A 22,679-nucleotide genomic window follows, 5' to 3' on the forward strand; every position below is an offset into this window, starting at 1 on the left:
CTGAAAGAGATTGTTAAAATATGAACTAATTTTGTTACTGTTGTTTGCTCAGAAATGACCCAAAGTGTCATTTTATCGAAATGCTGGTTAATAAAACAAATACATTGTGAATAAGTATTAAACAAGTCAAACAAAATCGTGATTGTTTGTTTTATTAAATGAATCACCAAAAGAGTTTATGGCTCACAAGCAATATGTTTCTGATCCGGTCTAACAGTATTACATTAGAAAGAAGAAAAATAATATATGAGCTCATCATCATTTTATTTGTTATTTATTGTGTGTAAATCGTGATTTGTAAAAGCCATAGCATTGGTAAAATATAAAACCATGGTTTTGACAATAGTGCTCAATACTCAAAATAAAAGTGATTTCTACACTTTTACCACAAAACAACATTGTTAGATTGACTAGTGCACGTGCTCCGTACTAAACAACAAGAGGCAGAACAAGTGTTATTGTTTGTTGTTGGTTTTTTTTTTCTTTATTTCAATATAACAAACCGCAACAGCAAGTGACTTTGCGTTCCCCTCTTTATGGCCCTCACTGTGTGTGGAGCCCTGATATAAAAGACCCTTTTGAAGACTAATGAAGCCATAATATGAGATTAGTTAAGAGGGTTTAGCATTGAGACAGTTTGGGTTAAAGGTCAACACACTTAGCCATCTTTAACGACAGTTTCATCTTAATGCCCCAGACGGAGACGAGGAACGAATATGGGGGTTTCATATGAGATGTTTGGGTTACACATCATTTATTCTGCTTATTAACATCATCAATGGAGAATCAGTCTTATCAAAGCGTACATTAGAAATCTTCCACCTCTCACACTTGGCGCCAATTTCAATAAATCAAGGGAAAATGTTTGATGGATCAACTGTGTTTGTCTGACAATGTTTAGCTTCAAATCGCATGATCCACAGGGCTACCAAAGGACCAAATCCCTGAATAAGCTCAGGGTAGTGCTCGAGAAAGTGGTGTTTGGGGAGGAGCCTTGAGGAAAAACTTCCAGAAATCTGTTTCGGTGCTCAGATATTAAAGTGCCAAGGTAGCAGATGCTCTGCTCAGTATGAACTGGGGCCACTGCAAGTTCCTGTCTTTTAAGGTCATTAACATCTGCCATATTTCATCATCCTCAGGTACTTTCAAACCTATTATGAGAGGCAACAGACGCAACAGACACCAGTTTTCATGTGCATTACCTCCTACAGATCTTTTGGTAGCAAAATGAGCAGGAATCAAATGTGGACGATTTGTTTGGTCACTCCACTTATAAGGGAACTGTTGAATGCAAGTATTGAGCTCCACAAGAGAAAAATATTTCTTCTTGATGAAGGCTTGAAATGACAACGCCAGTTCCAATGGAACGACACCTTCAAGAAGGTCATGTAACACCGCTGGTGGGTAACCAGATGTTACATGAAAATGTCGAAGTTTTTCAGACATTGCACACTGTTTTTTCACACCATAGCAAGGAGTGGAAATAAGACTTGACAAAGCCGTCTCAACATGCAGAGTGTGCTGCTCTTTATCTCTCCTCTGAAAAAGTCCAGATCTTACTTCTGTGGTCTGAAACTGGGACCTTTCTCTGAGACAAAATCTGCAGACATTAGATGCTGTGAAGTTTTCAACGAATCCTCCCAAAGAATGGGCCCCCAAATTATCAGCCACCACGCTCACCACAGTGCCTTTCATGATTTTTCCTAAACTTGGAATAAAAACACCATCTTTTTCCAAGCTTTGAAGATCTGTCAGGAGTGGCTCTAAAACTTTCTGAAATCCAAATCGCTTTGTGTCATCTGCTTTGCACAGAATAACTAAATGAATAGAAGCTAGTGTTGATCGTGCATATGCTGTAAAGTTTCCTAACACCCAATAGACGGCCGTGACTTTGTGGATCTTGCGGGAAGTTCTGTCCTCATCTCCAGCACAAAAATAATTTTTACAGAAGTTAGATCCATCTTGGAAGGACTGGTATTGTGATGCACATCCAGATTTTCTTTCATTCTTCAAGATTTGCAATAACGACTGCAGTATTGGAACATACTGAAATGTTCTGTTGTCTTTATTGTGTAGTATGTATTCTACTGGTTCAATGACTGAAAAATGTGCTTTCATGAATTGTGACCCTTTAAATGATGTTGAAAAAGGCCCATCTTTCCCTAAAGCTGAACTTAAAGTGTGTGATTCACAAATATTTGTTACCAAATCTGAGTTAACCGCTGAATGTACTTCACAGTTATGTTTCTTCAAAGTGGACTCAACAACATCTTTCAAAACTGGAGCAGATGCAGAGGAAGATAGGAACTGAAGGTCATCTACAATATGATCAATACACTTGCCTGACACATTGAAATTACTTTGCAACTTTAGAAGAAGTTGTCCAAACTTCTTCTTTACAACTTCTCTCCTGCATCAATCATCAAGTTCTGTGTCATCATCAGAGACCTCTAGATCATTTTGAAAAGCAGCAGGATTTGGGTATTTTTTCAAGACTTCAGTTTTAAAATCTTCAATGGAGTGTGTATTGTGTTTCCTGTGTTTATGAGTCGCAAACGTTGAATAAATGTTTGTACTGAAGCTGCAGTTTTTGAACACACATGTCACTACCTCGTACCTCCTCATATGGCTTCTAAGGTGCTCAAAATATTGCTTCTCCGAAGAGAATGGAATTGAACTGCATATTAGACAACTAAATGACAGCAACTCGCTTGGTTTGTCTGATTCCATGTGGTTTCGGGATAAGTGTATCTGAAGGGCATTAAATGTTTTAAATGAACAAGTACAATCAGCATAAAGACATGGTATTGATGATTGACGGCCTGCATTTCCATGTTTGAGCCTTAAGTGTTTTAATAGCTGTAGTCTTTACATAACCACCTCATGCTCTGGCACCTACAGTAAACAAATGATGTACATGTGAATGCATACTTATTGCTATCTATCTGTGAAGTGTGCTGTAATAAAGTATTGCCAACTTACCTTGCATTAGCTTGAATAGAGAATGTAAAAGAATGTAAGAAATGTTCATGTCAGAATAAACATTTTAACAATTGTAAATACATTTACTGATCTTACTGAAGTACTTACTGATTTACTGATACATGAAGTATGCTTACAACTAAATTTACCTTTATAATTCATTGACTGTGGTTATGCAGTTATGTAAAGTAAAAATTTATTAAAAATTAATAATTTCCCCATTAATCATTTGCTAAACTTTCCGTCCCATATTTTCCTCATTTCTCTGTACGTTGGTTTATCCACATACTTTTATTTCTGAGTAGTCTCCTACTCCTCAGACTGTTTAGAAAAATCTATTTGACTCACCGCTTTTCACTTTTGTGCCTTGCACTGAGTTCTTTTGGGATCACGTCAGCTTGGGGTCCGGAGTAGAGTTCTCTCGTCCCTGTATGGGGTCAGAGCTGGATTTGCTATGTCCAGGATGATCAGTCAACCCCAGCCCGTTCTCCGTCAGCCTTGTGATCCCAAACCTCGTCGTCAAATTGTTGTGGAATTTTCTTATTCCTTAAACTAGGTGAGTCAGCCCAGACAAACGCAACGCACAGAGAGGCATGAGGTACTTTGCAAAGTATTGTATTGTTGTTTAATCTGCATCACAAGCAATGACGTGATGCAGAGAAAAGGCTGTTTCCTTCTGCACCCAGAGTTTATATAGGATTTAAACGTGACACCCCCCCCACCTTTCCCCTCGAGCAAGAATGCTTCTGTGGTCCACACAATACGTGAGGACCCCTTATCTTACTTGTGCTTTGCTCGAGGACAAAGGCAGAGTGCAATGACGCGTATACACAAAAACACTTCATAAACAAAGACCAACACGTCATGAAGCAAGGTTAGAAAAAATTCCATTACATTGGTCTTACATTACAATCCTCTGTTTCACTTTCAAAGCGGCTTAGTCTCTTGCGAGGTCTTTTCTTGTCAATCTGGGAGTCTCCATCAGATCTCCTCAGCACGCTTCAGGTATTTCATGGCTTAGTGATATATATAATTAAATGGTGAACTAAACATTTAAATATGTATATACTGTGTATACACACACACACACACACATATATATATTGGACCATTTTTTGTTATTTTAGGTTTTTATATGTATTATATGGCCTACTCAAGTTAGAGTGATTTTTTCAAGTGACCAAAAATAATGGGAATGATGAATTTTTGTTGCATCATTTCCTCATCAATTTAACATGTTAAATGTCCCGACATTTATAATAGGTGTAGATTTTCATTTGAAAAATGTTGCTGTGAGCCCACATCATGTGGTTCAGGAAGATCTCCATGCAAGTGAAACTAAAAAATATTTTTTTATACTTATATCAAACTGCAAAAGACTAATGGGAATACAAATTATGGAGACGGCTTTGAATACATCATGATATAAGCAGGCAACATCTTAATAACAATTGTGTTCAGGCAGTGGGATTTCATTTCCATGCATGGCTTCCTAAGGCACTGGGTCTCTGGTGTTTTCTGCTCATTGTAATTGAAGACGGAAGCATCCTGAGTAAATCTTCACTTGTCTCATTATGGTGAAATATGCCATCAACCACCATGTTAATTTGACATCCAGATTTTTCTTGAACCCGCCAGTGTATTATTCTTTTCTCAGGATGTACTAAATTGTTCATTTGGCTCCTCTGGATGTTTTTGCTATCTGTCTCATGAATTTGATTTGTTCTTGAAACTTCTGTATCACTTGCTTCACAGCAACAGCTTCCAAATGCAAACACCAAACCTAGAATAAACTCCAGACCTTTAACACGATTCACTTATGAAGAAATGATTTCACAAGAAGCTCATACCCGTCCATAAAACAGCTTTTGATTCAGCTGTCACATTACTTTTGATCATTCCAAAGAGAGGGAGCTACATATTAAAGACCTGTCATTCCTAAACCCTTCAGCCCTTTTTCAGATGTGAAAACACTCTAAATAAAGATGAGATATATTCATTATATAACCAATGTGAATACATTTTGGTAAATAGATCAAATAACCAAAAGTGTGCCTCTGTCTCAATACTGGTGGGCCTGACTATATATGTTTTGAGACAGTGACACACACTCAATGAAAAATATATAATTATCCATTATTGCATAAGTGTGACAATAGCCTCGACATGCTCAACATAGAGATCTGGTCACTTTCATCTACGTGATAAAAAGAGAAAAAACAGACAGACTAAATCCATCAGATGTGGCAGTGTGTTTAAGATGCTTACCTGCAAAGTTACAGTTGGGTTGGGTATCGAGATCCGGACACTTCAAAGAAACGGGGAACCGAAAGGATGCATTTCGTTTCTTTTGATCGATTCCTGACTGTTTCAGTGACTCGCGAACGACAGTTTCATCTGCGATAAGGACCTTATCTCAGAAACTGAATTGTTTGCTGATCACTTTCTGTGTGTTGCTCATACATATAATCTGAGCCTTTAACTCTTACTTGTAAATTAATTTTCAATAATTCTTCTCTTAAAGAGCTTCCAAGTCGTCTTATCTGGAAGTTCTCCATTTTTTGCCTTCTTTGATGGTTCAGATGGGTTCAAAAGCAGCCTAAAATCTGTTTGGTCATTTACACAAGTACCACAAGGCATTGAAAATGTGTAATGGCTTCTGCACTATATATACTGTATATATTCTTTGTTTTCACCATAAAATCAAAAAATAACAATATTTACATTTACATTTCCCACAATCCATTTTCTGCAAACAACAGCAACAGTCTTCTTCTCTTCAAATTCAACCACAGCATAAGTAATCATCTGGAAAATATAATTTGGTTATTAAAAACTAACTTTTAGGGCATATGTGGAATAGTTTAAATTGATAAACTTACAAATGTTTGATACAAAGTTGCAAGATTTCCTTCAATAAAGTCATAATATCCTAAATGTGAAGGATTTGACAAAATCATGATTAAGATTTTACTGATTGACGGAGGTGTTGCATGATTTTCTTGTGGTGTCCACGTTCATCATTTTCACAGGATTGAGCTTTGTCCTTGATCTGTGTGTAATATGTAGAGAAATATAATCTTGTTCTCCTCCACACTGTCAATCAGGATTGCTTGTGGTTTAGGTCAGATTGGAATACCCTCCGAATTGTTGTCTCTCTTGCTTTGCCAACATATGAACCAACAATGCCAGAGTCACAGGGGTCTGTGTAGAGGGGATCCGTCTTATCATAGACCCTACATAGGACTGCTTGTTTTTCAAGCCCATCATCTTCAATAACCTCAAAGAAAGTCTGCTCAGCTCCAAAAACATTGTCGGGTCTTGTGCACTTGATCTTCTCCTCCACCAGTTTTGTCTTGTGAATGTTTTGCCCTTCAAGAATCCTTCTTGTAACCTGAGCCAGTGGATTTCTTCCAGTGTGGACCATTCTTTTAAGCTTCTGATTGAAGTTTTCAAATGCGAAATCGGAAAGCAGGACACCATATCAATATTTAGCTGGTAAAGTGGAGTTTCGTGTTCCCCATCATGGTGTTCCTCCTGCTGCCTCTGTCTGAAAGACCTGTCGGTACGCAACTGTAGAGTTTCCACCTGCTGAAATGTCATGCGCCCTAGCCACTGACCTTTCTGAATGCATCGGTCACATCCATGATACCCACAGAAGTATTTTATGGATTTGATGAAGGCCGTGGCAGGTGCATCACAGATGATGCAGTTCATATTTACTGGGAAGTGTTTTCCGTTGTATCACAGACCCTCTTTCTCCAATTTTTGTATTTCCTCAACTGTGTCACATAAAAAGTCAAAATTGCTGGGCTTTGAATTTCCACATGTTATTGCCACTGGAATACATCAGTAAGTTTCAGATTGGTGCTACAAAGAACTGGCCAAAGGCAAGTTTTTGAACTTTTAAATAGTGGGAGGCCATCAACATTAAGTCTTAACTCCAAGACATTCACCCTTTCAGTCATCTCTACATTGAATATTTGCATGTGGTTTTTTTAAACATTTTCTCTACTCCAAAGTAGAAATACACCATTCCTGGTTTCTTCTGAATATTCACAGTTTTTGGAGTGTCAAACAAGGTTCGGGAACAGGATGGAAGATCAGTTGATCCATGTTTCCTCAGCAGTTTCACAAGACTATCTACAGCATTACGGACAATTTCATTTCCCAGGCTCCCAGATGTAATGTCACTGGCCATATTTGAAGTTGAACTATCAATAATGTCAGAATCATGATCTGAAAACTCTTCCGCAGAATCTGAATCTTCAGAAATGTGTTCTGTTTCAAAGATAGGGTTTTCAATGTCAACATCCTCCATTGGTTCATGTTCCTTGTGTTTATCTATGGCTTCCCACATATTTGTGTCAGTAGTTTCATTCTCTGTGTGGGTCAATAAAAGTTCTGCACAGTTCTGTGTATTTTCCTTAGTTCTCTGTTGTTTAATAAGTCTTTTGAAAGTAACCCATTCCCTGTCATACTCTCTCTTCTTTTTCTTCCTGTCCATGTCTTAAATTAGAGAGAGGGAGAGAAAGAGAGAGAGCATAGCGTCTAAATGAACTTAAAGTATAGTTCAGTCACACATGGAAGTCATCATGAAAAGTGTTCTTTAAACTGCTAAGAAATGAGTAGTGCCAAAATGGTTCTGTGGTATTGCTTTGAGAAGCTTTTTGTTAAGTCATTTCAAGCCTTTATGCTATTGACCAAGTGAAGTATATAAGTGTTGATGAAGAATTGATTAGAACATTAGTATTTTGAACAGCTAAAAATGTCATTTGTTTAAATGTTTTGCTATGGTGTGTTAGAAGGAAACATCCAGAAGAGCTGTGGCAACGTCTCCAAGATGCTTTAAGAAACCACCTGCAAAGCTACAGTATTGTTAAGTTTTAGGCACTTGTGTAAAAATGCTGTAAAATGATGATGCTGTCAAAAACATAAATAAATATAAAATAAATTGATTATCTTTATCAATTAGTTTATATTAACTAAAATAAAATCAATATTTGGTCAGTCCATTCTATGTGTTTTATGTTAAACTCATGGGTTATTTTTGGATTTCAGCCTGAATGTTTCATACCCAAATTTAAACACAAATGTAAATAACAACATTTGAAGTCATATTCCAGGAAACCCCTCCAGATGTCATAAAACACTGTTGAAAGGGATAAACATTATTGTAAGTGTTGTCAGTCCTATGAGAAACACACACAAAAATTGTGTTTTCTTCGTTTATTTCTCTGCCCCGGTGTCCTCCAGGAACAAGCGTATAGCTTTACTTGATTCCAGCAAGTGTCTGCAAATAAGGGAAACAATTATTTCTCTATCCCATAGTATGGAAGAGTTCAAATGCACCCTTGGGAAGGCAAAGTGTCCCTTTTCTTCCACTTTCAGCTGTATTTGGATACCCAATCTTTGGGTTAAAGTCTGTTTTTGGAGTGTATGATTTTGATTCCAGCATAAGAGTAGAAAGAATATGAAGAATGAGCCCCCGTAAAACATCTTGTTATTTATTTATGTACCAAATATAAAAATGTATGATTATAAAAACTAAGAGGCGTGGTGTAGACAACAGTAAAACTTGTTAGTGTAGCTCAAGGTCACGATAACTCTGTGTGCTAATAAAAACACAGTTTTTGACTATAGGTCTGTTACAGAGGAACTCGAGTGTCTCTGACTAAAACTATAGGACACCAAAAGTGACAATTCTGTAATTCTGTACTTGCTCTCTTGTCATTTCAAGTCTGTACGACTTTCTTTACGCTGCAGAACACAAAAGATATTTTGAAGAATGCTGCAAAACCGAAACATTGGTATCTATTGTATAGACAAGACCAATGTCAAGTCAATAGTACAAAGGTTTTTTGTTTCCAACGTTCTTCAAAATAGCTTCTTCTGGGTTCTGCATAAGAAATGAAGTATATTGCATCACGCAATATAAGCGGGTAACTGTAAGGGACAATAGGGATTCCCATTTCCACATAATAAAACTCGACATATCATCAAACTCATTGTAATGTACCAGATATATACAGTACAAGCGTTGCAATGATTGGTGCATATAAACTGTGGGCGGTCGCAGTATAATTCAACTCTAATCTCAAAGAAATAATTGATATTCGCCAAATTTGATATATCAAAAGTATAAAAACAAACGCCTTCCCTTTAGAAGGCAGAGCCTGTGTTTAATTTGATCATTTATGAGTGAAAGTGGCTGTTATGTATTTTAGTTTTGGGAGAAATTCTGTCAGAGAAAATAAACTGAAACCTGTACAGTTACAGTAATAAGACGATTTTTTACATAAAATGAAATATTTCTAAATGGGTTATCAACATTTTCAAAGAAATTTCTGTTTAAATGAAAATGTTTCCGATCTGACTGGGATATAGCAGGAGCTGAGCTGTGCGAGTGCTGGGAACAGACCCCAACTCGTTTGTGGTTGCAGCGAATAGTCCCACAGGTCCAGAAGCCTTTTTGAAGGAGATCCTGGAACAGTGATGTTCTGGTGTAAAAATGATCCACATTCTGCCTAAAGCCTGTTCCTAGAACCCTGATGTCAATCCCCCTCATCACAGATTCATAGACTGTCTTGCCTTTTCATTACTGGATATAATGTTATTTCTTGTTATTTATGAATTTCATGAAGTACTGATCATATATGCATTCTAGAGTCCTAGACCTTTCTGACAATATAAAGTTTGTTATGATAAGTTAATAATTTAAACTAAATATTGAAGTAAATGTACGTGTACCGCCAGACATTGAGCAGCACATAAATGTTTCTTATTCACACTCTTGTCATTTATGAATCAATTACTCTTCTTACATAAATGATTTAATAAAACAGTGATGAAATATTTATTTTAGAGTCTTAGTCCTTTCCAACAATATCAGATTTGTCACAATAAGAAAATAATTCACATGCATAATATCAGTGGCGGCTGGTGAAAAATATTCTCGGTGGGGCTGTGCCATACTTTTTTGTTTCCGTAACCATCGCAATAAAATTTAACACAAACTGCAGAACAGCAGTGCTCAGTGAAATAGTCAGTAATTATTTAATGCCAATATTAAAAAGTTGAGGCATTCGTACACAAAAACATAAACATCATGATGCACAAACACAAGCCTTTTATTTGCATTTAAACTGAACTTGTAAACAATTGACTATTTCTACATATAAGTAACATCTTTTGGAAAGGCTGTTGGTGCCATTGGTAGTAAATAGGCAACACAATATGCATGCTGTCAGAACAGAGTGGAAAGTGGACAATAACATTAAATTATTATAAAGTTTATAGGAATTCTTACACTGTATAAAGGATGTATAATATAGAAATGGATATCAAGTGGCTGAACTCAAACCTTTGACTGGAAGAATAGCATAAAGTATTTTATGATCAAACTAAATGTAACTAATTGTTAATGTGCTCCAGAACTGCAACAATTAATTGATACAAAACATATATACAGTAATATTAGCAAACACACTATTAACATTTTTTAGAGTACCATATATAACTGAATGATTTTTATGCTAAGGTCAACTATATACAAAGAAACGTGTGTGTGTGTGTGTGTGTGTGAAGCTACGGGAGAAGCCGCGCATATACTGCTTCCCTTTTTCGCTAGCCTGCTGTTTGATTGAGAGGTCAGGTTGATCTGGGCCCAGCTCTTTCACCCGAACTTTCTCCGACAAAGTTCTCCTCTCAAACGGATCTTGGAGGAGAGATTTCACCGAGTTAGGGTTGGGTCTTGGAGGAGTAACGTCCGCGCTCGCCATTGTCGTTTAGTAAAAATGGCGCCCCTAGAGCCCAGTCCTTATTTTATCAGGGCTTGGGGCGATAAAATGATCGCCCTTCTTGGATTCTATTTAAGAACGCAGATTGGCTAAATTTTATGTCATACATTCATATCTTAAATTAGCAATTGGCTTAACTGCTACATAGACCCGCCTCCTTGGGGCGCTTTCTCTATCGCCCCAGAGCTGATGAAGCGGTCAGACAGGCAGAGGAAAGGTTGCAAATATGATTTTGTATCATATTTTACATGTATTACTGGGTGCATTCCATATTTAAAACACACAAATATTGACATACTGATGTTTTTCTCATTATTATTACTATTTTTGTTTTAATTGTTTTAATTTTTTTTTTTGTGGCTTAAGGGGGGCGGCGCCCTAGCGCCCTCTATTGGCCGGCCGCCACTGCATAATATTGAGCCTCGTTTTAAAACACCGACAACCTTTAGTTTCATGTGTTCAGATTGTCATGTGTATGTGCGCCATCTTGTGGCCATTTTCAGTATTGAAGTTTGCGCAGTGTTGAGATTTAGATCGTGAACAAACTTTGCTTTGAGAAATATAAACCTGTAAGTGTATTTACTATCTGTAAGCGTTCATATGATGTGTTAATATAATATTGATTCTTTAATAAATATAAAATCATTTTTGTTAAAATATGTTCATTATGTCCTCAGTTGTATATTTATGTAATGCTGTACTGTGTGTATGCCACAAGGGGGCACTAAAGTTTAAGCCACAGACGACGCGTTTGAGTTATTATGTTTGTTCAAGTTGTTTTACGGTATTCTTACTGATGGCTGTCTGACCGTGAGACTGATGTGTCAGCAACGAAAAATAAAAATGCCAAGAGCGGCTAAAGATGATCTATCTGTCGTTTATTTGTTTCCCGAACACAACGCTAACTGCAACAACAGTGTAACAAAGTTCAACAATTTTAACACCTAAATAAAACGTGTCACAAAAGTTACCGTTTGGTCTGAATTTTTTTTTATTGCAAACACACATAATATTTATGTTTTACACTATTATAAAAATCATAAAGCACTTTGTTCTTTTTTTAAGTTTCAAAACATTTTATTGAGTTGCATATTTTTTAATATGGGGTGTTGTTTTTAAAAGGTTTTTAAAAGGTTTTACTGCAACATTACCTAATTGTTACCAAAATACAACGTTGTTAAACCATTTAATGTCTCATCAACATCATTCTCATATGACTGATATGTAATACTGTATGTACAGCTATATGTCACAATGGACAGTAATACACACAAATCAAATATAAACTAGACAAACAAACCTGTGTCTCCTTTCTGACCTTTTTGACCAGCAGCCCCATCTTTACCATCTCTGCAGGGGAGCCATTGTGTCCCGGTATACTGGGGACTCCAGGATAAACATTTACATTAATGCATTTGGCAAACGCTTTTAACCAAAGTGACTTACATTTGCATGATCCTATACATTTGTCTCTAAGTGCAATCCTCTGGATCGAGCCCAAGACCTTGATGTTGTTACCACCAAACTCTTCCCACTGAGCTGCAGGAAAGCTGCACAACTCTTCTCTGTCGCAGCTCATACATGCGGCCACAACTGCAGCTGGAGCAGCACAGAGACAGCAGGACTTTAACATCACCATCTTCTGCTCACTGTGGAAATAACAAGGTTTCTGTTTAAGCAGTATTTAAAGTGTCCACACTTGAGGGAGGGATATACAATATATATATTTTTTTATTATGATTATTAATTTAGTTTGATTATTAAAGTGATAATTGGCTTCAGTTTATAAAATGTTTATCAGTTTCCAAACATAAACAGTTAACAAATGATTGTTGAAATATAGACTTTTTCACTTCTTGTTGTCTTGATGTGACTTCAGAAAAATGTGTAGATAGTTTCTCTCTCCACTATAATAAATGTAAATAAATAATAAAACAATAACAACATACTTTAGCTTGTTAAACTTTAAGTTTGTTGTTTAGTTTTTAAACCAAATAAAATGTTTGAAAGAATCAGTTTAAAGTCATATAATCAGGATTATCAAGTCAGATACAAATGTTGTGGACAGGACGGGTCTTGAGTTCATGTTATCAGAATATAAACATTACAGCCGACCAATGAAATCACATTTACAGTATATGACATCACTTCAGGTATTTAGAGTTTTTAAAGTTGTTATTAGATTTGCATTTAAATGAAACAGAAACTAATTTATTCAAGAATAATAAAAGGTAACAACATTTTATCATTAATCAATAGAAAAGGTAGTTATTAGAAAATAAATATAATTTAATAGATTTTTTACATTTTTGAGACAAATCTCAAAATTGTCTTCTGGTCTGAGCCAGGTTTAATAAATTATAAGTTTATGAATTAAAGAGAAAAGTATAAATATGTGAACAAATACCTCAGGCATGATTTTACAAGTGTCTGTTTTAATCAACCGTAATCACTATATGAATATCAATATCTAACAATGAAGAAACATTTCTCCCTTTTTGGAAATAATCCAACATTTAATCATTTATGTGTAAAGGACTGGACATGTAGGCAGGTTAAAAAACCATATGCAGAAGTTTATTAAACAACAGTCCAGAAAGGGACGGTCAAAATACGGGGAAGGTCTACAATCCAAATGATCAGTTCAACCAAGCAAACAAGACATATATGATTGTAAAGGATAAACCAAAAGAACAGCCAAACTATTGTCATCACATAAGACATGCAATGAATAATGATATAATGCTTGGTACACAGGTGAACTGGCAATACCATGACAATGGAAAGCATGGCCACATACAGTATACATGAGACAAATATATAAAATGTTGAGTGAATAGCAAGGTTTTAGTATTTTGGAGAGAGCTCCCCCTGGTGGTTGGATGGGCATCTGTCCCACACATACACATGTCAATAGTGCAGAAGATTGTGACACGTTCTATCAGATTTTTATTTCACATATGACATGATGTGAATCATTACAACCAACATAATCCCATTCCCCATAATCCACCACGAGGGCACCACAGTCTTGTCCACCTTTATAGTCATCAGGCTGACCTGAACCCCACTTGGTAAAAGTCAAGAGCTGTCCATCAAGGTCATTAAAACTGCCCTTCTCTTTTTCTGTCTGTGACTCCAATGAACACCTTCTTACCACTCAAACCACTGGCAACAGATAATCTTAACAAACCTTGGATTTCAGCATCATCTTTTGGCAAAACGATCGTTCCACAAGCTGCTTTGCAGAACTTAATCCCCTGATCAAAACTGTCCAATAGGCCATCATAAGTGTAATATTTCTGCCCAACCCTTCTAAAAGTATTAAATCCTGAAGCCTTCTCCATCATGGTCATTTTGGCAGTTAGCTGCTGGATCTCAGATTTGAGGGACATTGTGTCACTTCCAGGATGACCTGAAAATACATTTTATCAAGATGCTTTATTGATTTATAGGCTGATATTCTGGACCACAATTTATGATGTTTGATACCTGGCAAACCAATTAAACCATAATGACCTCGTACTCCTTGGGGTCCAGGTGGTCCTGCTTTACCTGGCGGTCCTTGCACATCCATTCCTGTGACAGTAAAGCAAGCAAATGCCTGAATCTTTATCTCTCCCTCTGAAAAACACACTTAAACTCTCACACAAACCTGGCTCTCCCTTCTCTCCTTTAGGCCCAATGGCCCCGTCTTTTCCATCTCTACCGTCTCTTCCGGGCACACCATTGTGTCCAGGTGTTCCTGGTACTCCAGCAAGAGCAGGACAGTTCAGGTTCTGTGAACTCTGAGGTTCAGCTGCATTCAACAGTCCACACTGAATCAACAGAAGAACACCGAGGTACAGCGCCGCCATCTGCTAGTGTACAGTGGAAAAACTTCAGAAAACCTTTCAAGAACCTGAAAACAAACAATGCTTCTGGCTAGATTATTTTGCATTGATCTTCGTAAACACAACCACAAACTGGTATATTTCACTAATTTAACAATTTAGAGTAACACAACACAATAATTGTCAATTTAAGTCAAGTCAGCTTTATTTATATAGCGCTTTTTACAATGTTCATTATTACAAAGCAGCTGTACAAGTAAACATTGTAAAAATAAATTCCTCTATGCAGTGTTAATGAAATAAAACTATAAAATTCTAGCAGCCAGGCAAACAGTGCAATGCTAGTATGCTTACGGTGGCGAGGAACCCAAAACTCCATTGGAGGAGAAACAAACCCTCAGAGGGAAACCAGGCCTAACCAGCGGATCCCAGTTCCCCTCTGGCAAAAGCTGAAGCCTCTGCACAAGCTCAACAGTGCTTGCACAACAAGGCTAAATAGATTATCATTAATAATCTAATAGCGGCTAAAATTTTGTAGTTGTCACGTCCTTTGTCCAGCTCTATCATCACAGATTTTGTCAGGTCTGGGTATGGACTGTGTCCTGCCCGCTCTGGTACCCTTGGAACAATGAGACTGGCTGAGAGTAGAGGACTGTTCTGCACTCTTTGAAGCAACAAATGCATCAGTTGTTATTGGAAGTGTTCCTGGTTGCGGTTGATCTGACTAGTGCAGCCTAAACCTTCATAATATTTATATTATAATAGTGTAGTGTATGCAAGATTAGTCCCCAAAGACTACAAGAGGGCCGCGGTCCTCCGGGAATGATGAGATTTAAATATACAGGAAAACTAAACCAGACACAGGTGAAACTAACGATTGACTATATGAACAATAAACAGAACCTGAACGTGACACTTATAGATTATAAATGTTATTTTTTCTGGAACAGAGAAACAGTTTGATGCTGCAATGCTGGACATTAGTCTGATTTGAAAATATATCGTCTCATAGTAAGGTAGACAGTCACAAGATACAGATATTCGGTGAACCATTTAAAAGCTTGGCATACTCTTTTGACAAAATTGCACGGATCAGATATTTACTGTCAACAGATATATTACGCAATTATATTATCATGTAAATGTCTCATGCAATTTACATTTCTTTCAGTAAACACATTATAAAGCATTCAGTATTCAAAGATGGTAGTTTCTTACATGACTGACTTAATTGTTAATTGTTAATTATGTGATGTGATGGAAATATCGATCAAATGAATAAACAAACATTCACTTTAAAATATTTCAGGTTTTATGTTGTTTTATGTTTGTGTTGTTTGGTACCGTTTCATTATTGTCAGCTGGAAATAACTTTCTAAACATACCTGGTTTAATGGAGCTGAGCTCAGATGATCGCCAGTGTCAGATGCATAAAAACACAAAATGGAAAAGGAAAGAGTCTTCTAGCTTTAAGTGTGAGAGGCTTGTGGTGAAATGATGATCTAAACAAACCGACTTTACTTTTAAGATGTGCTGCTTGCACAACGTGCACACGTCTGAAGATAAGCAGAGCAACTGTGTGCATGGCACCACAAGAATGAGACGAGAAACACTGAATGATACAAAGCAGATGGTAAAATTACGTATATAGTACCACAGCGTTATGTTCTCTGACCCGAATCACAGTTTGTAAATGTCAAGAGATTCACTTCTGTGTCCACAAACTGTCCTTCTGTATCTCTGACTTTTCTCCAATAAATGGATTTATCGCAATGTACTGAAGTGAAAAACTGACCTCTTGTAATTGATGACAATGTTTAAAGAAGAAGAAACCAGCTGTGCTTTATTTTCTTTTTTTGTTGCTTTATTTTAGTTGATATGTTTTAATAGGCCTATATCATTTACATTGTAAATAGAGAATGTGAAGCTATGATATGGAGCATTGCATGCTGGGACAGCACCATCAGTTTTACAGGATCGCTCTCTGCTAGTCTTGTTGTTTTTATTACCTGCATTGATATTGATTACAATTTGGATTGAAGGAGCCGCTTCATCCAAAAGCAAGACCAACACAAGGTGTAAAAGCAAGTTTTGTGTGCTAGTACACACACACACACACACACACACACACAGATTGTTGAAATGGAGATTGCTGAGAGGAGGTTGAAGAGAAAAGTGATTCAGTTTAGATTCATGCGCAATGAAACATGAAGATACTGAGGAACAAACAGGTTACCCACATTTCAACAGTACAGCATATACAGATCCATAAACATTAAATACTCTGTCTATGTTTGTATCGTTGTTCTGTATCTAAGAAACACTGGCGGGGAATGGTCAGAGAATGATTGTATTTTTCTTTTAAAGAACATGAAACATCGCTAAACGAATGACGTTTCTCATTTAATTTTAGATCTGTTGGAACTTTGAGATGAAAGTGATAAACTGGAGTGAAAGAAACACGTCAGTTTCAGAAAACTCAAAATGTATAAACGGGAGAAACATCTTCTGGATGCTCGCAGATGACAGACACCTCTTCAAAAACAGAAGTCAAGAAATGTTCCACTTTTCCTGTAATTGTGAAGATGTTGTATCTGGTCATCTGTTACCGTCACATGTACAGATCCGCTGGTGCTTGCCAAAGCAAAACCTACGTAAAGAACATCTACCTAAAAATTGTAGATGAAAGGTAGAATTGCTTAACGTGAAGCTTTTTTAAGACATCTGAACATCTGAATTTTTTATAATTTTATCAAAAGATACCCTGCGGGGGTGTGAACTGAACTGGGTGTCCCTTAAAATAAGAGAACATAATAAGCATAAACCATGAGATCGTGCAATATAAATAACTTAATAAATGTTTACTTTATGATAGCAAGAAATGGGTTACAAAATCTTGACTTACTGACAGTCTGTTCATGCATTGAACTCATGCTCGACATAGAGATGGATGAACCTGTGGGAGTCTAAGACATAAATAAAATATCCAACACACGGAACGGTTCTGCACGATGGTGGAAAAGCGGTCAATGTTTGGGGGAGAGCAGGTCTACCAGTAAACATGGTTAAGATAATACAATACAATCTACCTGACAGCTCTAGAGCGCGGTGTGACTGTGGAAAGTAAAAACACAACACATAAAGTTTAGTCTTTTAGTTTAATAAGTGCAGTTTATTTCTCAAATTATAAAGCGTTAGTACCTGGTGATGTCACAGCCACTGGAAGAGTCATCCTTGGAGTACCTCTATATATGGAAAGACGTGAATTCTGTGAATGTGTGTTATAACATACTGTAACAATATTATGGCCACACATATGATCATAGACAATAATCTGTGTTTACCCATTAATCTGAAACCTCCCAGGAGATGTCTGTATGGGTGTTACGGACATACAAGACACGGAGATCAGGATATACAAAATGGAGGATTTATTAACAGATACTTAAACTGGAGGAAAACACTGGAGTCTGAAGATGACGAGACGATGGAGACGACGGAGAACACAGAGACGATGGAGACAAGGGGAACACTGGAGACGATGGAGAATCTTGCTGCGGAGAGGTAGGTAGAGAGAGTCCTTGATGTCTGTGTAGCATTAACGAGACCGGACGGTGACTGTGTGTTTGTGTGTTGCTTAAATGCTGATGGTGAAGAGGTGATGATGATCTTCAGGTGCAGGTGATTAGTATTCCGGAGAGATTGCGTGTGGTGCTTGAGTGAGGTTGGAGTTCGGTGTGCCTGTAACATTACCCCCCCCTCCACGGCCTGCTCCTGAGGGCCGAGGACCCCGACGACGTGGTGGTCGACCTCTACCTCGGGGTGCTGGTCGATCCGGATGAGCTGCATGAAAGGCTTCAAGCAAATTGGGGTCAAGTATGTCGTTTCTAGTCACCCATGAGCGTTCCTCAGGACCGTATCCTTCCCAATCTACCAAGTATTCGAGCACACCACCGCGTCGCCGGGAGTCCAAGATATCCTTCACCAGGTAGGCTGTTCCGTCTTCCAAGATGAGTGGAAGGGGGGGCTCCGGGGTGGAATCGGATTCTGGGAAAACAGAAACAGAAGGGTGGTGAGGTTTTAGTAGTGATACGTGGAATGTGGGATGAATCCGGTAGTGTGGTGGAAGTTGGAGTTTGTAGGTGACAGGATTGATCTGCTGGATGATGGGAAACGGGCCAATGAACCTGGGACTCAGCTTCTTACAGGGCTTACGTAGGCGGATGTCCCGAGTGGACAGCCAGACCTTCTGCCCTACTTGGAATGATGGGGCTTCGGAACGGCGAAGGTCAGCTGTCATCCTACGTCTGCGAAGTGCACGTTGCAATTGTTGGTGTGCTGAGTCCCAGACCCTCTCACTCTCCCGGAACCAGTAATCGACCGCTGGTACATCAGATGTTTCTCCGTACCAGGGAAACAGTGGAGGTTGATAACCGAGTACGCACTGGAATGGAGTGAGTCCAGTAGACGGTTGACGGAGGGAATTCTGTGCGTACTCGGCCCACCCAAGAAACTGGTTCCAGGAGTTCTGGTGGCCATGACAGAATGTGCGAAGGAAGCGCCCAATCTCCTGGATCTTCCTCTCTGTCTGTCCGTTGGATTGGGGATGATATCCAGATGACAGGCTGACGGTCACACCTAGGAGTTTCAGAAAGGCTTTCCATACTCTTGAGATGAATTGAGGACCTCGATCCGAGACGACGTCCTCAGGTATTCCGAAGTAGCGGAATACATTGTTGAACATGATTTCCGCCGTTTCCATGGCGGTAGGTAAATTCTTTAAGGGAATCAAGCGACATGATTTTGAGAAGCGATCAACTACCACAAAAATGCAGGTGTAACCCTCGGATGCTGGGAGGTTCGTGATGAAGTCAACTCCTAGGTGTGACCAAGGTCTGTTGGGAACAGGCAGAGGATGCAGTTTTCCGGAAGGGAGATGGCGAGGGCTTTTCGAAATGGCACATTCCTTGCAACCTTGCACGTATCTACGGATGTCGGCTGCCATGTGTGGCCACCAGAAGCGCTCCTTCAGCAGCGAGAGGGTTTCATTGACCCCTGGGTGGCCAGTGCCCAAAGATGAATGTGAAGAATGGATGAGATTCTTACGGTGAGTACGGGTGACATATTGTACTCCTGGGGGACAGCCCGGCGGAGTGTGGGTGGAGGCATTGGAGGAGGGTAAAGTCTCTTCAGACCAGACGATGGGGTTTACAAATACTTTCTCAGGAACTATAGGCTCATCATCTTCTCTTCTCTCCTCCGGACTGTAGATACGAGATAATGCGTCTGCCTTGATATTCTTGGATCCTGGACGATATGAAATCGTGAACTGGAAGCGAGTGAAGAATAGCGCCCATCGTGCCTGGCGTGGGTTGAGACGCTTAGCTTCACGTAGATAACCCAGGTTTTTATGGTCGGTTAGCACAAGAAAGGGATGTTTAGCACCCTCCAGCCAATGTCTCCATTCCTCGAGAGCCAGCTTGATGGCAAGAAGTTCTCTATTTCCAATATCATAGTTAATCTCCGCCGGGCTGAGTTTACGGGAAAAAAAGGCACATGGGTGGAGTCGGCTAGGGTTCCCCTGCTGCTGTGATAGGACTGCTCCTACTCCGGTGGTTGACGCATCGACCTCGACCACGAAAGGGATCTCTGGATTTGGGTGAACAAGGAGGGGAGCTGTGGTGAACGTGGTTTTGAGGGTTTCGAATGCTTTGGTGGCTTCTGTGGACCAGAGTAGAGACTTGGGTTGTTTCCGGAGCAGATGAGTGAGTGGACTGGCGATGGAACTGTAGTTTCGAATAAATCTTCGGTAGAAGTTCGCGAAACCAAGGAATCTCTGGAGTTGTTTTACATTGGAGGGAGTGGGCCAAGATCTGATTGCTTCCACCTTCCTCTCGTCCATCCGAATGCCACTGTGGTCGATGATGTAACCCAGGAACTGCACTGAGGGCTGATGGAACGAGCATTTTTCCGCTTTAAGGAAGAGGTGAAACTTTCGTAGGCGTTGGAGGACCTCCGCAACGTGACGGCGATGATCCACCAGATTCCGGGAGTAGATGAGGATGTCGTCGATATATACCAGGACGGACTTGTGGAGAAAATCCCGAAGCACTTCGTGAATGAAGTCTTGGAATACTGAGGGGGCGTTGGCCAATCCGTAAGGCATCACAAGGTATTCGTAGTGTCCCGTAGGTGTCACGAAGGCAGTTTTCCATTCATCCCCCTCGCGTATCCGGATCAGATTATATGCGCTGCGGAGGTCCAACTTCGTAAACACCGTGGCACCACGGAGATGCTCTAGAGCTGCAGGTACGAGAGGAAGGGGGTAACGGAACTTCACAGTAATCTTATTGAGAGCTCGATAGTCAATGCATGGTCTCAAACCTCCGTCTTTTTTCGCAACAAAGAAGAAACTGGAAGCAGCAGGGGAAGTAGAAGGACGTATGTAACCTTGATTCAATGCCTCTTTGATATACTCCACCATGGCCTTCTCTTCTGGACGTGATAGTGGATAAATCCGTCTACGGGGCACTGGCTCACCTGGCAGCAGATCAATTGCACAGTCCCATGGCCGGTGTGGAGGCAGCTTGGATGCGCGTGTGGGACAGAAGACGTCACTGAAGGGGGCGTAACAGGTGGGAATATCCACGGAAAGTTTCTCTACCGGGCTTTCGATGGACGTGGAGCACAGGGTCATGGGATGAATATATGGTCTGACAGGAACTGGAAGAGTCGAGAAACAATCCGGGAAACAGTTATCACCCCACTTCAGAATTTCCCCTGTCCTCCAGCAAATGACAGGGTTATGCTGCTCCAACCACGGACGCCCTAGAACGATGTCAGCAGTAGATTCCTCCAGAACCAGCAGATGTTGTTCCTCCTCATGCAGAAGACCCACTCGGAGTAGTAGTGGACCCACAGATGTTCGTACTTGACGGCGGCTGAGAGGTTTACCAGTTATGGATTGGACTTGGTAAATGGACGGTGTTGCTGTCGTCTTGAGCTTGAGCTGGTGGCAGAGGGAGCCCGAGATGAAGTTCCCGGCTGACCCTGAATCGAGGAGAGCGATGACTGTAATAGACACGTCAGACGCAGTAAGACATACAGCGGTAGTGAGTGGTTTCATTTGCTTTAGAGACGGAATGATGGCACTCACCAGTGGACGAGGAGGACGAATGGGGCATTCGGTAATGTAATGCCCGGGTGTACCACAGTATAAACATAGACACTGAGTCAGCCGTCTCTGCCGCTCAGCCATGGTCAATCGGGAACTATCCACTTGCATGGGTTTGTGGGCTGGTTCTGGAGGACTGACACTCTCTGGTCGGCGAGGAGGCGGGAGGCAGTATGGCTGGCCCTGGTGTTCTTCCTCACACGACTGCATACGAGTGGCGAAGCGTATTGAAAGTTGAATGAAGCGTTCCAGGCCGATGGTATCCTCGTATGCAGCGAGATGCAACCGCACCCGAGGATCCAATCCTTGACGATATGTGGTCAGAAGAGATTGCTCATTCCACCCACTGGCAGCAGCTAAAGTACGAAACTGGATAGCATATTCGGTGATAGACTTTGTACCTTGTTTCAGATGATATAACTGTTCTCCTATGGCTGAATCCCAGGAAGGTTTACCGAAAACTTCTTTAAAATGAGCGAGGAATTCGGAAAGAGATTGGGTAAGCGGGCTGTTTTGAGACCAGAGAGGTTCTGCCCACCGAAGAGCTTTATCTGACAGTTGAGATATGATGAAGGCTACCTTTGATCGTTCCGTGGGAAAAAGGTGCGGCTGCATCTCCAGGACCAGCGAGCATTGAAGCAAAAACCCGTTGCAATCCTCCGCCGAACCAGAGAAGGGCGCCGGTTTGGCCATGGGACTGGCGTTTACCGGAGGCGAGAATGAAGCGGTGGTCCTGCTTGTGGTGCCCGTTGGTGCTGGTGAGGTGAGTGTCTGACGGAGAATGTCAACCAGTTCTTGGAATGGATCCGGAGCACTCATGCCGTTAGTCTGTAGCGGTCCGGTCTTCTGTTACGGACATACAAGACACGGAGATCAGGATATACAAAATGG

General features: G+C 39.9%; 2 protein-coding genes across 6 annotated transcripts in view; one reads left to right on the forward strand and one right to left on the reverse strand.

Annotated features, from left to right (window-relative positions):
* The window catches only part of LOC306891677 (NLR family CARD domain-containing protein 3-like), a 269,541-nt gene that overhangs the window by 94,265 nt on the left and 152,597 nt on the right, over positions 1-22,679 (forward strand). The window lies entirely within an intron of this gene.
* Positions 13,332-16,213, reverse strand: LOC306891730 (uncharacterized protein). 5 transcript variants are annotated; one of them, XM_079452227.1, is made up of 4 exons: positions 16,000-16,213; positions 14,437-14,682; positions 14,301-14,360; positions 13,332-14,196 (listed from the first exon to the last, which is right to left on the reverse strand). In XM_079452227.1, the coding sequence occupies exons 2-4, from the start codon at positions 14,636-14,638 to the stop codon at positions 13,886-13,888; spliced, it is 573 nt and encodes a 190-aa protein (XP_079308353.1). In that variant the 5' UTR covers positions 14,639-14,682; positions 16,000-16,213; the 3' UTR covers positions 13,332-13,885. The 5 variants fall into 5 exon arrangements, with proteins under 5 accessions (XP_079308353.1, XP_079308350.1, XP_079308354.1 ...); XM_079452224.1 differs by having other exon boundaries at positions 14,274-14,360; positions 16,000-16,191; XM_079452228.1 differs by having other exon boundaries at positions 14,437-14,641; positions 16,000-16,172.

Source organism: Barbatula barbatula (genome assembly GCF_947034865.1).
Source record: "Barbatula barbatula genome assembly, chromosome: 3".
Lineage (NCBI taxonomy): Eukaryota > Metazoa > Chordata > Actinopteri > Cypriniformes > Nemacheilidae > Barbatula > Barbatula barbatula.

Bases quoted from the DNA above. Each gene is read 5' to 3' on its own strand.
- LOC306891730 (XM_079452224.1), bottom strand. From the start codon at position 14,638: ATGGCGGCGCTGTACCTCGGTGTTCTTCTGTTGATTCAGTGTGGACTG. The intron at 14,361-14,436 runs GTTTGTGTGAGA...TTACTGTCACAG, and splicing joins AGGAGAGAAGGGAGAGCCAG to GAATGGATGTGCAAGGACCG. The intron at 14,197-14,273 runs GTATCAAACATC...ATGTATTTTCAG, and splicing joins TGGTTTAATTGGTTTGCCAG to GTCATCCTGGAAGTGACACA.